Here is a 19250-nt window from a genome sequence, read left to right as displayed (position 1 = left end):
CTGGCTGATATTTATCCCTCAATCAACATAACAAAAACAGATTATCACATTGCTGTTTGTGGGAGCTTGCTGAGTGCAAATTGGTCACTGCATTACAACCGTGACTGTACTTCATTGGCTGTAAAGTGCTTTGGGAACCTCTGGTAGTTGTGAAAGGTGCTATATAAATGCAGTTTCTTCACCTGGATTCGATCCTCCTGCCTAATGGAAATCTGTCAATTGAACCACAGCATTTTGGGGGAGTGAATTCCACATTGCCCCTACCCCGTTAAATCAACAACCCCAATTGCGAGGGATCAAATAACACTTCGACAAAGTGCGAATTGAATTTTCTCGTGATTCAGGCAGTCAAACCCTTTGCCTGGTATTAATGGGTACTAAACCCTGCATGTAATCAACCCCAATGCCAATTATTTTTTTTTTTTTGAACGTGCTCATCCTTCTGAACTGTTATAAAGAATTGATTCATCTTTCATTGATAAATCACACGAAGAGCTGGACCAGCAACAAGGCTGAGAGGAGAAAGCATTGAATTAATGATTAGAGATATCTGATACAACCCATGTGAAAGTAATTAGGTAGCTAAGTTATTCAAGAAAATTTTTAAAGGATATTTACCCTGCACCGTGCCAGTACTTCACCTGCCCTCAGAGTGGTTTGTTTCTCGTCGGTTAGATGCCTGCAAACCCCTCACCGCATTGCAGTCGAGTCCAAAGCAAGCTGCTGAGAAATCCACAGGGGTTGTTTGTTTGGCTGCTACGTGCTCACTCTCGCCCAACTTTATTTACTCACGTCCAGAGAGCTCAAGAGCAGGTTGGCAACTTGCATTTCTATAGCGCCTTTACCATCCCAAAGCACTTCACAGCCAATGAAGTACTTTTTGAAGTGTAGTCACTGTTGTAATGTAGGAAAATCGGAAGCCAATTTGCACAGCGAGCTCCCACAAACAGCAATGTGATAATAACCAGATACAGGAAACTTTGGTATATCCGGCACCGACGGGACCGAGCTGTTGCCGATCTATCAAAACTGCCGGATATACAAAGTTAATGTTGAAGCATACGGAGGTTTTCATCTCCGTATCTGACAACACTGTTGCTTAGCAACAGCTTGTAAAAAGTCGGCCCGTACCTTGGAAGCGTCTCTGTAGCTTAGCAACAGCTTCAGAGAGACTTTCCAGAGCCCGACTGTTGAAAACAAAGCCACGAGAAGAAAAAAAACCTAACGAAACGGCTCCTGATTTCTGCCGGTAGATCGAGGTTTCCAGACATACAACCTCCGGATAAACCAAAGTTTCCTGTAATCTGTTTTTATGATGTTGGATTGAGGGATAAATATTGGCCCCAGGACACCGGGGAGAACTCCCCCTGCTCTTCTTCGAAATAGTGCCGTGGGATCTTTTACGTCCAGCTGAGGTCTCAGTTTAACGTCTCATCCAAATGACGGCAGCTCTGACAGTGCAGCTCTCCCTCAGTACTGCACTGGGAGTGTCAGTCTAGACTTTCTTTGTGCTCAAGTCTCTGGAGTGGGACTTGAACCCGCAACCTTCTGACTCAAGAGGCGAGAGTGCTGCCCAGAGCCACTGGCTGACACCTCCAGTCCTGTGGAAGTTCAACCATGCAGTTCGCCAGCGCAGAGTACTGGCAAACATTCAGCCAGGAGCCATGTAGAAAGAATCCTCACCTTCTGTGACTGGTCAGCTACTCCTGGTTCCAATAGCAAGGCAGGCTAGTCAGTACAGCAGACCCACCTGCTCAGGGGCTATGGAGGCTGCTACAGTGGCTTGACTTGGTTCGGAGCTGCCATTTTGGCAGTCATCTTGGATTCACCTTGAGTTCAAGTACTGAAGGAGTGCTGCACTGTCTTTTGGATGAGATGTTAAAGAAGCTCCACAAAGATCCCATGGCATTATTTTGACGAGCAGGGGAGTTATCCCCACGCTCCTGGCCAACATGTATCCCTCAATGAACATCACTAAAAACGGATGATCTGGTCATAATCACATTGCTGTTTGTGGGAGCTTGCTGTGCGCAAATTGGCTACCGCGTTCTCTACAATCGTGACCAACATAGAAGAGAGGAGCAAGAGTAGGCCATTCGGCCCCTCAAGCCTGCTCCGCCATTTATTGAGAGCATGGCTGATCATCCAAATTCAGTACCCTGTCACTGCCTTCTCCCCATATCCCTTTAGTCTTAAGAAATATATCTAACTCCTTCTTGAACTACACTTCAACAAGTAATTCATTGGCTGTAAAGCACTTTGGGACTTTTGGTGGTTGTGAAAGGCGCTATATAAATGCAAGTCTTTTTTTCTTTCTTTGACATTGCCCCTCCCAGACAGATTGTGGCAGGATGGAATCCTCCTTCTTTCCCTGTAAGTTCCCCTCCCCCCCCGGACAAACGCATGTCACAGTTTAGTGCTGGATTTCATACACGGACCAGAGAAAGCTCTTCCGTTGTACATTGTGAATCGACTGTCATTGAAGAAGGGCGAGAAAGACCAAAGCGCCAGGCTGGTCCTGCTGGACTGCAGCCAGGCTGGTCCTAGCATCCACCAGGACTCCCAGGAGTCGACTTTCATCAACACTGCGGGCGAAAGGTGGACCATGTTCAATTTCCCGATAACTGACAAAGTTATACATGAGCTGAAGAAAAAGCACGAACTCATCAAAATTATAGCAATTTTATTACAAAGTAAACAGAACAGATTATCAAAAACGATGTCATTAGTGGGAAAGTGACAACAGACAAGAAACAAAAAAAAAACAAATTTTTGTTCTTCGTTCTAGGTTTTTCTTCCAGCGCTATAAGTTACAATTCTGGCAGAAACCGGTGTTTCATTTGCCCGTGATGAGTGGGTTTCTAAGTACAACAATCACAGAGTCCCCTCGGAGGAACATCTTCGAGATGTATCGGTCCTTGTTGACGGGCTTTGACTTCTTCTTGCCTTTGCCGCTCTTCGGCACCTCGGTCCACATCTCTTTGACGTTTTCTAACACCATGTTGCAATGTCTGGAACGGGAAAAGGGGGGGGGGGGGGAAGGGGGGAAAAGATGTCAAAAATCTTCAGATCGCAAATGTTTTCTAGTGGCAGTTTCGAGCAACTCACCGACGCGACACTCTATTCAGGGCTATAGCCGTTTTCCAGATCTTTAAAACGCGTCCTGCGTGCGGTTTGGGGGAATCCTCCGCAAATGCTAAAAATCCCAGAGTCCTTGCCCTAAACTTGTGCTATGCGCCCAAAGGCAGGCCATGCAGCCACTGCGGGAAATGCATTAGCCGCAGCGACAAAGACATTGTGCCATAGTTGGAATTGTAAAAAGAAAAGCCAAATACAGCGGATGCTGGAAATCCAACATAATATACCTAAGAGCATAAGAATTCGGAGCAGGAGTAGGCCATACGGCCCCTTGAGCCTGCTCCGCCATTCAATAAGATCAAGGCTGAACTTCTTTTCCACTTTCCTGCCCGATCTCCATCTCCCCTGGAGTCCAAAAACCTATCGATCTCAGTCTTGAATATACTCAACGACTGGGGTAGAGAATTCCAAAGATTTACAATCCTCAGTGAAGAAATTCCTCCTTGTCTCAGTCTTAAAAGGCCGACCCCTTATCCTGAGACTATGCCCCCTAGTTCTAGACGCTCCAGCCAGGGGAAACAACCTTTCAGCATCTATGCTGTCGAGCCCTAAGAATCTTATATGTTTCAATGAGGTAAATGATAAACTACCACAGTTCGACCACTCCAGGTGTACTTAAAAAAAAAAAAAAGCGATATAAATTATGTTTAATGGATTGACCGATGAGCCTGGAGCTACTCAATCTATTTTGACAAGCTAACAGGCTGCCCTCGCCCTGCTCCAAACCAACAAGGTTTCTCACCTGCTCAGCACGTGGTCTGCTAGCAAAATGCTGCACTTCCTTAAAGCTAGATAGAACCCAGCAAGCAAAGATATCTTGATGCTGCCTCTCTAGACTTAACCAACCAGGGCTCATATGTTCCCTGAGGCTAGGCTTCCAGCACAAGACGTATTTGTATACCAGAAGTCACCAGTTCTTGGGTGAACATAGAAACATAGACGATAGGAGCAGGAGTAGGCCATTCGGCCCCTCGAGCCTGCTCCGCCATTCAATGAGATCATGGCTGATCATCCAAACTCAGTACCCTGTCTTCTCCCCATATCCCTCGATCCCTTTAGCCTTAAGAAATATATCCAACTCCTTCTTGAATATATTTAATGAATTGGCCTCTACTGCCTTCTGTGGTAGAGAATTCCACAGGTTCACCACTCTCTGGGTGAAGAAATTCCTCATTTCTGTCCTAAATGGCCTACCCCTTATCCTTAGATTGTGACCCCTGGTTCTGGACTCCCCGACCATCGGGAACATCCTTCCTGCATCTAGTCTGTCTAGTCCTGTCAGAATTTTATACGTTTCAATGAAGCCCATTGCGAGACAATCCATGACAGCAGACAGACCGCAAGGTGAATACATTACCAGGAAGGATGACTGCTACAGATTCATTAGTTTTAAGAAATGTCACTCGACCAGATTTGGATGTTTTTCTAAAAAAAAAAATCAGACACACCCGCAGATGACATGCGAGCCACAAGACGAGTGGCACTCGATTACGCGGCTGTGAAGCATTTTGCTGGCTCTCCAGCCGCCATCACAAGGTGCCATTGCAGGCTGGGACTGTCCCCATGGACACTGGCATCTATGTTCCCTTTAAGCTGCACAGCGCTCTGAAGCTGGGGGAAAAAACGCACACGCGGGGTATTTGGAACGGGCTGCGCACCCCCCACCCCAAAAAAAAAATGAAAGGGAACACTGACTGGCATCCCACCGACACCTCACACAAGCAGAGTCCAAAGACGTGTGTGTGTATACACGTGTGCGTGCGTTATCCCAATCCTGGTCTCACCCAGTACATTCGCACTGTCCATCAGCATACAATTCAGGATAGGGAACGCTGGGTGATCCAGCCTCCTTAAATCAGGAATCCTGTAGCCAGTTCTACCACTGCCCCTGTGGCAATGAGCTAATTCAGCCGAGACAAAGAATGCAACATCACCCTTCCTGCTCTGCGCAGTACTTGGAATTTGGAAGTTATACCAGGAACTATTATCAGCTCTTTCATCAGAATGCCATCAATCCCTGGGAAAGAAACATTTCTTTATGTGCAAGCAGTTGAAGTAATGCCCTTGCGATGCCAGCATTTTGAACCGGACTGCCGATTCTAACCCACCTGGTTTTTCCGGTGATAACCGAGACTTTTATATAACCCATGTGGTAAACCATACCCAGAGAGAACCCTCCTCCTAGGACATGTTTGTTTTTGGGGGTGGAAAGGGAGGAGGGACAGGGAGTAGAGGAAGCACGAAGCGACTACCTGTCGAAGGCCTTGACTCGGCCCAGCAGCTTCTTGTTGTTACGGCAGTTGATGAGGACCTGCGTGTTATTTTTGACGGACTGTGTCAGGACGGAGAGGGGCCCCGTGTTAAATTCCTCCTCCTCTCGCTTCTGAAGCTCCTCGGGAGTCATCTCACTCTTGGGCTTGCTTAACAGACTCCTGGCGGGGAGGGAAACAAAAAACACCAAAAGTAATTTCACAGTGACGTTTACTGTTACGGATGCAATATAAGGTGACAAGATATAACATGGCAGTGAGATTCGCTTCTGCAAAGAAGTGATTGGGCTGTTCCAACAAACAGGGATAGGCTTGTTTGGCCTAATGGCCTTTTCCGAAAAGAACTTAAACTTGTATAGGATAGCAAAATACTGCGGATGCTGGCAATCCGAAATAACAGAAAACGCTGGGAAAAACTCAGCAGGCCAGGCAACATCCGTGGAGAGAGAAACAGAGTTAACGTTTCAGGTCGAAGACCCTTCGTCAGAACCGAGAAAAAAGCAGGAAATGAAACGGATTAAAAAGCAAGTTAGGGGGCTGGGAAATGGGGGAGGGGATGAAAGAACAAAAGGGAAGGTCTGTGAGAGGTGAAGAGACATTAAGAGATATTCAAGGCGAGACGAGATGGTAATAGGACAGGTAAAGAGACAAAGGATGGCTCGAGATGAAGTGTGAAATGCGCTGGCAGAGAGACAGCTGCCGTGTGGGAGAGAGAAAGGAAAAGGCACAAACCAAAGGTGTGGATAAAAAATATATAAAAATATAATAGGGGCCGAGGTTATGATCTGAAATTGTTGAACTCGATATTGAGTCCGGAAGGCTGTAAAGTGCCTAATCGGAAGATGAGGTGCTGTTACCATCTCGTCTCGCCTTGAATATCTCTTAATGTCTCACCTCTCAGACCTCCCCTTTGTTCTTTCATCCCCTCCCCCATTTCCCAGCCCCCAAACTGGCCTTTTCATCCAGCACCAGCACAATGCAAGTGTCAGCCGTGGCTCAGTGGGCAGCACTCTCGCCTGGGTCAGAAGGTCGTGGGTTCAAGTCCCACTCCAGGGACTCGAGCACAAAACTCGAGGCTGACACTCCCAGTGCAGTGCTGAGGGAGTGCCGCACTGTCGGAGGTGCTGGCTTTCGGATGAGACGTTAAACCGAGGTCCCCGTCTGCTCTCTCAGGTGGACGTAAAAGATCCCACAGCCACTATTTCGAAGAGCAGCAGGGGGGAGTTCTCCCCGGTGTCCTGGTCAATATTTATCCCTCAACCAACATCACTAAAAACAGATTATCTGGTCATTACCACACGGCTGTTTGTGGGAGCTTGCTGTGTGCAAATTGGCTGCCGCGTTTCCTACATTACAAGTGACCACACTTCAAAAAAGTGCTTTGTTAGTTGTAAAGAGTTTTGGGACGTCCGGTGGTCGTGAAAGGCGCTATAGAAATGCAAGTCTTTCTTTCATTACTTTTTGGGAGAACAGTCACTGCTGTTATGCAGGCACATGCAACAGCCAATTTGTGCACTGCAAGATTGCAGAGAAACAGAAAATAGAGGGACGACCAGATAAAATGTTTCTGGTTGGTTGCGGGTTAACGTTTAGCCAGTGCCACGGAATCTTTTACACACACCCAAGCAGGCATCTCACCCGAAAGACGGCACCTCCGCCAATGTAGCACTCCCTCGGCCCTGCGCTGAAGTGTCAGCCTAGATTATTGACATGTCCGTTACATGTCCGTTTTGGGGCTTGCCAACTAAGCCAAACTGACGCTACAAATTCTGCATGAGCACAGCCCAGAGAGAGTCAGGTCCACCACTACGGCAAAAGAGTGGTTATCAGAATGCAATTTTACCCCCACCCACAATGACAAGGACAGAATACATCCATAGAAACATAGAAGATAGGAGCAGGAGTAGGCCATTCGGCCCCTCGAGCCTGCTCCGCCATTCAATGCGATCATGGCTGATCATCCAAATTCAGTACCCTGTCCCTGCTTTCTCTCCATACCCCTTGATCCCCTTAGCCTTAAGAAATATATCTAACTCCTTCTTGAATATATTTAATGAATTGGCCTCAACTGTCTTCTGTGGTAGAGAATTCCACAGGTTCACCACTCTCTGGGTGAAGAAATTCCTCCTCATTTCTGTCCTAAATGGCTTACCCCTTATCCTTAGACTGTGACCCCTGGTTCTGGACTCCCCAACCATCAGGAACATCCTTCCTGCATCTAGTCTGTCCAGTCCTGTCAGAATTTTATAAGTTTCAATGAGATCACCTCTCATTCTTCTAAACTCTAGCGAGTATAAGTCCAATCGACTCCTCATACGTCATTCCTGCCATCCCAGGTATCAGCCTGGTGAATCTTCGCTGCACTCCCTCCATGGCAAGAACATCCTTCCGCAGATAAGGTGACCAAAACTGCACACAATACTCAAGGTGTGGTCTCACCAAGGCCCTGTACAACTGCGGCAAGACATCCTTGTCCCTGTACTCAAACCCTCTCGCTACGAAGGCCAACATACCATTTGCCTTCTTAACCGCCTGCTGCACCTGCATGCTTACCTTCTCCCAATCTATGGCCGTTCAGATAATAATCTGCGTTCCTGTTTTTGCCACCAAAGTGGATAACCTCACATTTATCCACGTTATACTGCATCTGCCATGTTTCTGCCCAATCACCCAACATGTCCAAATCATCCTGGAGTTTCTCGACATCCTCCTCACAGCACACACGCCCACCCAGCTTTGTCTCGTTTGCAAATTTGGAGATATTACTAGCCAACCATATGTGTACAAAGGAACCCTATATAAGTTGCATGTTAGGATGCTGTGCACCATTTGCTTTGGGAAAAGTCCAAAGGAGGGCCGCAAGGATGACCCCCAGCTTAAAAGACCTCAGTTATTCATTGCCTGGATGAGTGCAGCTCAAACAGCACTCAAGAAGCTCGACACCATCCAGGATAAAGCAGCCCGCTTGATCGGCACCCCATCCACCACCATAAACATTCACTCCCTCCACCACCGGCGCACCGTGGCTGCAGTGTGTACCATCTACAAGATGCACTGCAGTGACTCGCCAAGGCTTCTTCAGCAGCACCTCCCAAACCCATGACCTCTTCCACCTAGAAGGACAAGGGCAGCAGGTGCATGGGAACACCACCACCTCCAAGATCCCCTCCAAGTCACACACCATCCTGACTTGGAAATATATTGGCCGATCCTTCATCGTCGCTGGGTCAAAATCCTGGAACTCCCTCCCTAACAGCACTGTGGGAGCACCTTCACCACACAGACTGCAGCGGTTCAAGGCGGCGGCTCACCACCACCTTCTCAAGGGCAACAAATGCTGGCTTTACCAGCGACGCCCGCATCCCATAGAAACAAATAAATAAAAAGGCTGGGTCTATTCCCTTTAGCAACAGATTAGACTCTGTGGTGATTTGATAGAGGTATACAAAATTGTCAATGGGCTTTGATTGTGCTCCCCTCGCTAGGTTGGGGACACCAGCGGTCATGCGTACAAGCTAAGTATGGGTACAGCTATGCTCGACTGTCCTTTTCCCAGAGGATAGTAGATCTGTAGAACAAGTTACTACTGGCTCAGGGGTTGAGAGTGTAGCCTCTCAATAGGTGCCCTCAAGAAAGCACAGTGGTCCAGTGGCCAATTGGGAAGATCAGGTAGGTAAAATACCAGGTGTTATATAGTCTACCTGGTCTCCTGGATTAGGAGGAATTTCCCAGATTTCCCCCATCTAATTGGCCCTGGGGTTCCCCTCCTCCCTGTTTTTTTGGCCTCTTCCAGGTGATTGTATGAATGATGGTGGGCATGTGGGTGTGTTTATTGGCGGGAATGTGGTGCCTAAGCATGATGCTCCTTGCGTCCCAGGTCTGTGAGGCAGGCGTGATGGACCAGGTGGTCTTTTTCTGCCCGATTTCGTATCTTTGTATCTTTTTTAAACGCAGGGAAATCTGACAGAACAATTAGGTTGACCGTTTGAAAACAGAGGGCAGCTCCTAGGCAGGCCTTTTCCAAATGGGAACCTATATGGCAAAGGGAATGGAGTATAAAAGTAGGGAAGTCCTGTTACAACTGTACAGGGCGCTGGTGAGACCACACCTGGAGTACTGCGTACAGTTTTGGTCTCCTTATTTAAGGAGGGATATACTTGCATTGGAGGCAGTTCAGAGAAGATTCACGAGGTCAATTCTGGAGATGAAGGGGTTGTCTTATGAAGAAAGGTTGAGCAGGTTGGGCCTATACTCATTGGAGTTTAGAAGAATGAGAGGGGATAATATTGAAACATAAGATTCTGAATGGCTTGACAGGGTAGATGCGGAGAGGATGTTTCCCCTCGTGGGGGAATCTAGAACTAGGGGGCACCCTTTTAAATCGGAAATGAGGAGGAATTTCTTCTCTGAGGGTCGTGAATCTTTGGAATGCTCTTCCCCAGAGAGCGGTGGAGGCTGGGTCACTGAATATATTTAAGGTGGAGATAGACAGACATTTGAACGATAAGGGAGTCGAGGGTTATGGGGAGCGGGCAGGGAAGTGGAGTTGAGGCCAAGATCAGATCAGCCATGATCTTATTGAATGGCGGAGCAGGCTCGAGGGGCCGAATGACCGACTCCTGCTCCTACGTCTTATGAACCAAAGCCGGAGCTACACAGCGGAGGAAGTCAGGACCCAACTGCAGCGCTCTGGTCCCACCGCACCCGGAGCAGTGCTCCGTCCCACCGCACCCGGAGCAGTGCTCCGTCCCACCGCACCCGGAGCAGTGCTCCGTCCCACCGCACCCGGAGCAGTGCTCCGCCCCCAATCAACGACACAAGGGAAGCATTCAAGTGCTCAAGGCAGCGGGGGAAAAGGAGCTCATCTTGTAGAACAGGTCAGGATATGGAAATGGTAAATCTAAATTAAGTTGTCACAGGTTCAAACTAGCAAAATGCAAGCTTAGGACTAATATCAGGAAGTTCCTATTCTAAACGAACCGATTAACACACGGAATGGACTCTCGGAGGGGCCGTCTTTCGGATCAGACGTTAAGAGGGCAGACGGGGGCCTCGGTTTAAGTGGCGGTCAAAGATCCCGGGGCACTATTTTGAAGAGGAGCCGGGGGGGGGGGGGGGGGGGGTTCAAAAGTGTGACGCCCCCATAACTGATTAACCCAGTGATGCGCGCCACAGTTGAATATCAGCTCTGGGATAGATAAGAGTCACTTGCTAACCGGGTTTCTTTTGGGGGGGGGGGGGGGGAAGAGGAGGGCAAGGGGGGGGGGAGAACGGGTGGGGAGGGGAGGGAGAACGGGGGGGGGGGAGAGAACGGGGGGGGGGGGGGAGAACGGGGGGGGGGGGAGAACGGGGGGGGGGGGGAGAACGGGGGGGGGGGGGGGAGAACGGGGGGGGGGGGGGGGAGACGGGGGGGGGGGGGGAGAACGGGGGGGGGGGGGGGGGGAGAACGGGGGGGGGGGGGAGAACGGGGGGGGGGGGAGAACGGGGGGGGGGAGAACGGGGGGGGGGGAGAACGGGGGGGGGGGGGGGAGGAGAACGGGGGGGGGGGGGGGAGGAGAACGGGGGGGGGGGGGAGGAGAACGGGGGGGGGGGGGAGAACGGGGGGGGGAGAACGGGGGGGGGAGAACGGGGGGGGGGAGAACGGGGGGGGGAGAACGGGGGGGGGGAGAACGGGGGGGGGAGAACGGGGGGGGGGAGAACGGGGGGGGGGGGAGAACGGGGGGGGGGGGAGAACGGGGGGGGGGAGAACGGGGGGGGGGGAGAACGGGGGGGGGGAGAACGGGGGGGGGAGAACGGGGGGGGAGAACGGGGGGGGGAGAACGGGGGGGGGGGGAGAACGGGGGGGGGGGAGAACGGGGGGGGGAGAACGGGGGGGGGAGAACGGGGGGGGGAGAACGGGGGGGGGAGAACGGGGGGGGGAGAACGGGGGGGGAGAACGGGGGGGGGGGGGAGAACGGGGGGGGGGGAGAACGGGGGGGGGGGGAGAACGGGGGGGGGGGGGAGAACGGGGGGGGGGGGGGAGAACGGGGGGGGGGGGGAGAACGGGGGGGGGGGGGAGAACGGGGGGGGGGGGGAGAACGGGGGGGGGGGGGGGGAGAACGGGGGGGGGGGAGAACGGGGGGGGGGGAGAACGGGGGGGGGGGGAGAACGGGGGGGGGGAGAACGGGGGGGGGGGAGAACGGGGGGGGGGAGAACGGGGGGGGGGGAGAACGGGGGGGGGGGGAGAACGGGGGGGGGAGAACGGGGGGGGGAGAACGGGGGGGGGGAGAACGGGGGGGGAGAACGGGGGGGGAGAACGGGGGGGGGAGAACGGGGGGGGGAGAACGGGGGGGGAGACGGGGGGGGGAGAACGGGGGGGGGGAGAACGGGGGGGGGGGAGAACGGGGGGGGGGAGAACGGGGGGGGGGAGAACGGGGGGGGGAGAACGGGGGGGGGAGAACGGGGGGGGGGGGAGAACGGGGGGGGGGAGAGAACGGGGGGGGGGAGAGAACGGGGGGGGGGAGAGAACGGGGGGGGGGAGAGAACGGGGGGGGGGAGAGAACAGGGGGGGGAGAACAGGGGGGGGAGAACAGGGGGGGGGGGGAGAACAGGGGGGGGGGGAGAACAGGGGGGGGGAGAACAGGGGGGGGGGGAGAACAGGGGGGGGGGGAGAACAGGGGGGGGGGAGAACAGGGGGGGGGGAGAGAACGGGGGGGGGGGGAGAACAGGGGGGGGGGAAGAACAGGGGGGGGGAGAACGGGGGGAGAAGAACGGGGGGGGGACGGGGGGGAGAACGGGGGGGGGGAGAACGGGGGGGGGGGGGAGAACGGGGGGGGGGGAGAACGGGGGGGGGGAGAACGGGGGGGGGGGAGAACGGGGGGGGGGGGGAGAACGGGGGGGGGGAGAACGGGGGGGGGGAGAACGGGGGGGGGGAGAACGGGGGGGGGAGAACGGGGGGGGAGAACGGGGGGGGGAGAACGGGGGGGGGAGAACGGGGGGGGGGGGGGAGAACGGGGGGGGGGGGAGAACGGGGGGGGGGGAGAACGGGGGGGGGGGAACGGGGGGGGGGAGAACGGGGGGGGGGAGAACGGGGGGGGGGGAGAACGGGGGGGGAGAACGGGGGGGGAGAACGGGGGGGGGGGAGAACGGGGGGGGGGGAGAACGGGGGGGGGAGAACGGGGGGGGGAGAACGGGGGGGGAGAACGGGGGGGGGGGAGAACGGGGGGGGGGGAGAACGGGGGGGGGAGAACGGGGGGGGAGAACGGGGGGAGAACGGGGGGGGAGAACGGGGGGGGAGAACGGGGGGGGGGAGAACGGGGGGGGGGGAGAACGGGGGGGGGGGAGAACGGGGGGGGGGAGAACGGGGGGGGGGGAGAACGGGGGGGGGGAGAACGGGGGGGGGGGAGAACGGGGGGGGGGAGAACGGGGGGGGGGAGAACGGGGGGAGAACGGGGGAGGCAACGGGGGGGAGGCAACGGGGGGGAGGGCAACGGGGGGGAGGGCAACGGGGGGGGAGGGCAACGGGGGGAGGGCAACGGGGGGAGGCAACGGGGGGAGGCAACGGGGGGAGGGCAACGGGGGGGGACGGGGGGGAGGGCAACGGGGGGGAGGCAACGGGGGGGAGGGCAACGGGGGGGGAGGGCAACGGGGGGGGGAGGGCAACGGGGGGGGAGGGCAACGGGGGGGGAGGGCAACGGGGGGGGAGGGCAACGGGGGGGGAGGGCAACGGGGGGGGGAGGGCAACGGGGGGGGGAGGGCAACGGGGGGGGAGGGCAACGGGGGGGGAGGGCAACGGGGGGGGGAGGGCAACGGGGGGGGAGGGCAACGGGGGGGGGGAGGGCAACGGGGGGGGGAGGGCAACGGGGGGGGGAGGGCAACGGGGGGGGGAGGGCAACGGGGGGGGAGGGCAACGGGGGGGGGAGGGCAACGGGGGGGGGAGGGCAACGGGGGGGGGGAGGGCAACGGGGGGGGGAGGGCAACGGGGGGGGGAGGGCAACGGGGGGGGAGGGCAACGGGGGGGCAAGGGGGGGGAGGGCAACGGGGGGGGGAGGGCAACGGGGGGGGGAGGGCAACGGGGGGGAGGGCAACGGGGGGGGAGGGCAACGGGGGGGGAGGGCAACGGGGGGGGGAGGGCAACGGGGGGGGGAGGGCAACGGGGGGGGAGGGCAACGGGGGGGAGGGCAACGGGGGGGAGGGCAACGGGGGGAGGGCAACGGGGGGGAGGGCAACGGGGGGGGAGGGCAACGGGGGGGGAGGGCAACGGGGGGGAGGGCAACGGGGGGGAGGGCAACGGGGGGGAGGGCAACGGGGGGGAGGGCAACGGGGGGGGAGGGCAACGGGGGGGAGGGCAACGGGGGGGGAGGGCAACGGGGGGGAGGGCAACGGGGGGGAGGGCAACGGGGGGGAGGCAACGGGGGGGGAGGGCAACGGGGGGAGGGCAACGGGGGGGGAGGGCAACGGGGGGAGGGCAACGGGGGGAGGCAACGGGGGGGAGGGCAACGGGGGGGAGGGCAACGGGGGGGAGGGCAACGGGGGGGAGGGCAACGGGGGGGAGGGCAACGGGGGGGAGGGCAACGGGGGGGAGGGCAACGGGGGGGAGGGCAACGGGGGGGAGGGCAACGGGGGGAGGGCAACGGGGGGGAGGGCAACGGGGGGGAGGGCAACGGGGGGGAGGGCAACGGGGGGGAGGGCAACGGGGGGAGGGCAACGGGGGGGAGGGCAACGGGGGGGAGGCAACGGGGGGGAGGGCAACGGGGGGGAGGGCAACGGGGGGGAGGGCAACGGGGGGGAGGGCAACGGGGGAGGGCAACGGGGGAGGGCAACGGGGGGGAGGGCAACGGGGGGGAGGGCAACGGGGGGGAGGGCAACGGGGGGGAGGGCAACGGGGGGGAGGGCAACGGGGGGGAGGGCAACGGGGGGGGGGGGAGAACAGGGGGGGGGGAGAGAACGGGGGGGGGAGAGAACGGGGGGGGGAGAACAGGGGGGGGAGAACAGGGGGGGGGAGAACGGGGGGGGGGAGAACGGGGGGGGAGAACGGGGGGGGGGGGAGAACGGGGGGGGGGGGAGAACGGGGGGGGAGAACGGGGGGGGGGAGAACGGGGGGGGAGAACGGGGGGGGAGAACGGGGGGGGGAGAACGGGGGGGGGAGAACGGGGGGGGGGGAGAACGGGGGGGGGGAGAACGGGGGGGGGGGAGAACGGGGGGGGGGGAGAACGGGGGGGGGGAGGGCAACGGGGGGGGGGGAGGGCAACGGGGGGAGGGCAACGGGGAGGGCAACGGGGGGAGGGCAACGGGGGGGAGGGCAACGGGGGGGAGGGCAACGGGGGGGAGGGCAACGGGGGGAGGGCAACGGGGGGAGGGCAACGGGGGGGAGGGCAACGGGGGGGAGGGCAACGGGGGGGGAGGGCAACGGGGGGGGGGAGGGCAACGGGGGGGGGAGGGCAACGGGGGGGGAGGGCAACGGGGGGGGGAGGCAACGGGGGGGGAGGGCAACGGGGGGGAGGGCAACGGGGGGGGAGGGCAACGGGGGGGGAGGGCAACGGGGGGGGGAGGGCAACGGGGGGGGAGGGCAACGGGGGGGGAGGGCAACGGGGGGGGGAGGGCAACGGGGGGGGGAGGGCAACGGGGGGGGAGGGCAACGGGGGGGGAGGGCAACGGGGGGGGAGGGCAACGGGGGGGGGAGGGCAACGGGGGGGGAGGGCAACGGGGGGGGGGAGGGCAACGGGGGGGGGAGGGCAACGGGGGGGGGGAGGGCAACGGGGGGGGGGAGGGCAACGGGGGGGGGAGGGCAACGGGGGGGGGAGGGCAACGGGGGGGGAGGGCAACGGGGGGGGGAGGGCAACGGGGGGGGAGGGCAACGGGGGGGGAGGGCAACGGGGGGGGGAGGGCAACGGGGGGGGGAGGGCAACGGGGGGGGGAGGGCAACGGGGGGGGGAGGGCAACGGGGGGGGGAGGGCAACGGGGGGGGAGGGCAACGGGGGGGAGGGCAACGGGGGGAGGGCAACGGGGGGGGAGGGCAACGGGGGGGGGAGGGCAACGGGGGGGGAGGGCAACGGGGGGGGAGGGCAACGGGGGGGGAGGGCAACGGGGGGGAGGGCAACGGGGGGGGGAGGGCAACGGGGGGAGGGCAACGGGGGGGAGGGCAACGGGGGGGGGAGGGCAACGGGGGGGAGGGCAACGGGGGGGAGGGCAACGGGGGGGGAGGGCAACGGGGGGGAGGGCAACGGGGGGAGGCAACGGGGGGGAGGGCAACGGGGGGGAGGGCAACGGGGGGGGAGGGCAACGGGGGGGGAGGGCAACGGGGGGAGGGCAACGGGGGGAGGCAACGGGGGGGGAGGGCAACGGGGGGGGAGGGCAACGGGGGGGGAGGGCAACGGGGGGGAGGGCAACGGGGGGGAGGGCAACGGGGGGGGAGGGCAACGGGGGGGGGAGGGCAACGGGGGGGGGAGGGCAACGGGGGGGGAGGGCAACGGGGGGGAGGGCAACGGGGAGGAGGCGGGGAGGGCAACGGGGGGGGGGAGGGCAACGGGGGGGGGGAGGGCAACCGGGGGGGGGGGGAGGGCAACCGGGGGGGGGGGAGGGCAACCGGGGGGGGGGAGGGCAACCGGGGGGGGGGAGGGCAACCGGGGGGGGGGGGGGGGGGAGGCAACCGGGGGGGGGGAGGGCAACGGGGGGGGGGAGGGCAACGGGGGGGGAGGGCAACGGGGGGGGAGGGCAACGGGGGGGGGGAGGGCAACGGGGGGGGAGGGCAACGGGGGGGGGGGAGGGCAACGGGGGGGGGAGGCAACGGGGGGAGGCAACGGGGGGAGGGCAACGGGGGGAGGGCAACGGGGGGAGGGCAACGGGGGGAGGGCAACGGGGGGGGAGGGCAACGGGGGAGGGCACGGGGGGGAGGGCAACGGGGGGGGAGGGCAACGGGGGGGGGAGGGCAACGGGGGGGAGGGCAACGGGGGGGAGGGCAACGGGGGGAGGCAACGGGGGGAGGGCAACGGGGGGAGGGCAACGGGGGGGAGGGCAACGGGGGGGAGGGCAACGGGGGGGAGGGCAACGGGGGGGAGGGCAACGGGGGGCAACGGGGGGGAGGGCAACGGGGGGGAGGGCAACGGGGGGGGAGGGCAACGGGGGGGGCACGGGGGCAACGGGGGGGGCAACGGGGGGGGGCAACGGGGGGGGGGCAACGGGCAACGGGGGGGGAGGGCAACGGGGGGGGAGGGCAACGGGGGGGGAGGGCAACGGGGGGGAGGCAACGGGGGGGGGAGGGCAACGGGGGGGGAGGGCAACGGGGGGGGGGAGGGCAACGGGGGGGGAGGGCAACGGGGGGGGAGGGCAACGGGGGGGGAGGCAACGGGGGGGAGGGCAACGGGGGAGGGCAACGGGGGGGGGGAGGGCAACGGGGGGGGGGGGGAGGGCAACGGGGGGAGGCAACGGGGGGGCAACGGGGGGGGGGGGAGGGCAACGGGGGGGGAGGGCAACGGGGGGGGGGAGGGCAACGGGGGGGGAGGGGCAACGGGGGGGGGAGGGCAACGGGGGGGGAGGCAACGGGGGGGGGAGGGCAACGGGGGGGGAGGAGGGGCAACGGGGGGGGAGGGGAGGGCAACGGGGGGGGAGGAGGGCAACGGGGGGGGAGGAGGGCAACGGGGGGGGAGGGGAGGGCAACGGGGGGGGAGGGAGGGCAACGGGGGGGGGAAGGGGAGGGCAACGGGGGGGGGAAGGGGAGGGCAACGGGGGGGGAAGGGGAGGGCAACGGGGGGGGAAGGGGAGGCAACGGGGGGGGGAAGGGGAGGCAACGGGGGGGGAAGGGGAGGGCAACGGGGGGGGGAAGGGAGGCAACGGGGGGGGGGGAAGGGGGAGGGCAACGGGGGGGGAAGGAGGGCAACGGGGGGGGAAGGGAGGGCAACGGGGGGGGGGAAGGGAGGGCAACGGGGGGGGGAAGGGAGGGCAACGGGGGAAGGGGAGGGCAACGGGGGGGAGGGAGGCAACGGGGGGGGAAGGGGAGGCAACGGGGGGGGGAAGGGGAGGGCAACGGGGGGGGGAAGGGAGGGCAACGGGGGGGGAAGGGGAGGGCAACGGGGGGGGAAGGGGAGGGCAACGGGGGGGAAGGGAGGGCAACGGGGGGGAAGGGGGAGGGCAACGGGGGGGGGAAGGGAGGGCAACGGGGGGGGGAAGGGAGGGCAACGGGGGGGGGAAGGGGAGGCAACGGGGGGGGAAGGGAGGGCAACGGGGGGGGGAGGAGGGCAACGGGGGGAAGGGAGGGCAACGGGGGGGAGGGAGGGCAACGGGGGGGGAGGGGAGGCAACGGGGGGGGAAGGGAGGGCAACGGGGGGGGGGAAGGGGAGGGGCAACGGGGGGGGAAGGGGAGGGCAACGGGGGGGGAAGGGGAGGCAACGGGGGGGGAAGGGAGGGCAACGGGGGGGGGAAGGGGAGGGCAACGGGGGGGAGGAGGCAACGGGGGGAAGGGAGGCAACGGGGGGGGAGGGGAGGGCAACGGGGGGGAGGGAGGGCAACGGGGGGGAGGAGGCAAGGGGGGGAGGGGAGGGCAACGGGGGGGGGAGGGAGGGCAACGGGGGGGGGGAAGGGGAGGGCACGGGGGGGGAAGGGAGGGCAACGGGGGGGGGGAAGGGGAGGGCAACGGGGGGGGGGAAGGGGAGGGCAACGGGGGGGGGGAAGGGGAGGGCAACGGGGGGGGGAAGGGGAGGGCACGGGGGGGGGGAAGGGAGGCAACGGGGGGGGGAAGGGGGAGGGCAACGGGGGGGGGAAGGGGAGGGCAACGGGGGGGGAAGGGGAGGGCAACGGGGGGGAAGGGGAGGGCAACGGGGGGGGAAGGGGAGGGCAACGGGGGGGGGAAGGGGAGGGCAACGGGGGGGGGAAGGGAGGGCAACGGGGGGGGAAGGGAGGGCAACGGGGGGGGAAGGGGAGGGCAACGGGGGGAGGGGAGCAACGGGGGGAGGAGGGCAACGGGGGGGGGAAGGGGAGGGCAACGGGGGGGGGAAGGGGAGGGCAACGGGGGGGGAAGGGAGGGCAACGGGGGGGGGAAGGGGAGGGCAACGGGGGGGGGAAGGGGAGGGCAACGGGGGGGGGAAGGGGAGGGCAACGGGGGGGGAAGGGTGAGGGCAACGGGGGGGGAAGGGGAGGGCAACGGGGGGGGAAGGGGAGGGCAACGGGGGGGGGAAGGGGAGGGCAACGGGGGGGGGAAGGGAGGGCAACGGGGGGGGGAAGGGTGAGGCAACGGGGGGGAAGGGAGGGCAACGGGGGGGGGAAGGGAGGGCAACGGGGGGGGAAGGGGAGGGCAACGGGGGGGGGGAAGGGAGGCAACGGGGGGGGGAAGGGGAGGCAACGGGGGGGGAAGGGGAGGGCAACGGGGGGGGAAGGGGAGGGGCAACGGGGGGGGGAAGGGGGAGGGCAACGGGGGGGGGAAGGGAGAGGGCAACGGGGGGGGGGAAGGGGAGGCAACGGGGGGGGGAAGGGAGGGCAACGGGGGGGGGAAGGGGAGGGCAACGGGGGGGGGAAGGGGAGGGCAAGGGGGGGGGAAGGGGAGGGCAACGGGGGGGGGAAGGGGAGGGCAACGGGGGGGGAAGGGGAGGGCAACGGGGGGGGAGGGGAGGGCAACGGGGGGGGAAGGGGAGGCAACGGGGGGGGGAAGGGGAGGGCAACGGGGGGGGAAGGGGAGGGCAACGGGGGGGGGAAGGGGAGGGCAACGGGGGGGGGAAGGGGAGGGCAACGGGGGGCGGGAAGGGGAGGGCAACGGGGGGGGGAAGGGGAGGGCAACGGGGGGGGGAAGGGGAGGGCAACGGGGGGGGGGAAGGGGAGGGCAACGGGGGGGGAAGGGGAGGGCAACGGGGGGGGGGAAGGGGAGGGCAACGGGGG

The 19250-nt window shown here is 62.2% G+C and overlaps 1 protein-coding gene across 1 annotated transcript in view; it reads right to left on the bottom strand.

Annotated features, from left to right (window-relative positions):
- Positions 1-2666: 2666 nt before the first annotated feature.
- The window catches only part of snrpd2 (small nuclear ribonucleoprotein D2 polypeptide), a 21918-nt gene continuing 5334 nt past the window's right edge, over positions 2667-19250 (bottom strand). The window contains exons 2-3 of the mRNA XM_085973367.1: positions 5391-5570; positions 2667-3011 (exon numbers count right to left, since the gene is read on the bottom strand). Of these exons, the coding sequence (XP_085829493.1) occupies positions 2837-3011; positions 5391-5570 (355 nt within the window). The 3' untranslated portion in view covers positions 2667-2836. The remainder of the gene's footprint in view (positions 3012-5390; positions 5571-19250) is intronic.

The sequence above is a fragment of the Somniosus microcephalus genome, chromosome 34 (assembly GCF_052327205.1).
Source record: "Somniosus microcephalus isolate GS21.2 chromosome 34, FLI_Smic_1.0, whole genome shotgun sequence".
Classification (NCBI taxonomy): domain Eukaryota; kingdom Metazoa; phylum Chordata; class Chondrichthyes; order Squaliformes; family Somniosidae; genus Somniosus; species Somniosus microcephalus.
The sequence above is the reverse complement of the archived record's forward strand: the minus strand, read 5'-3'. Positions and strand labels throughout refer to the sequence as shown.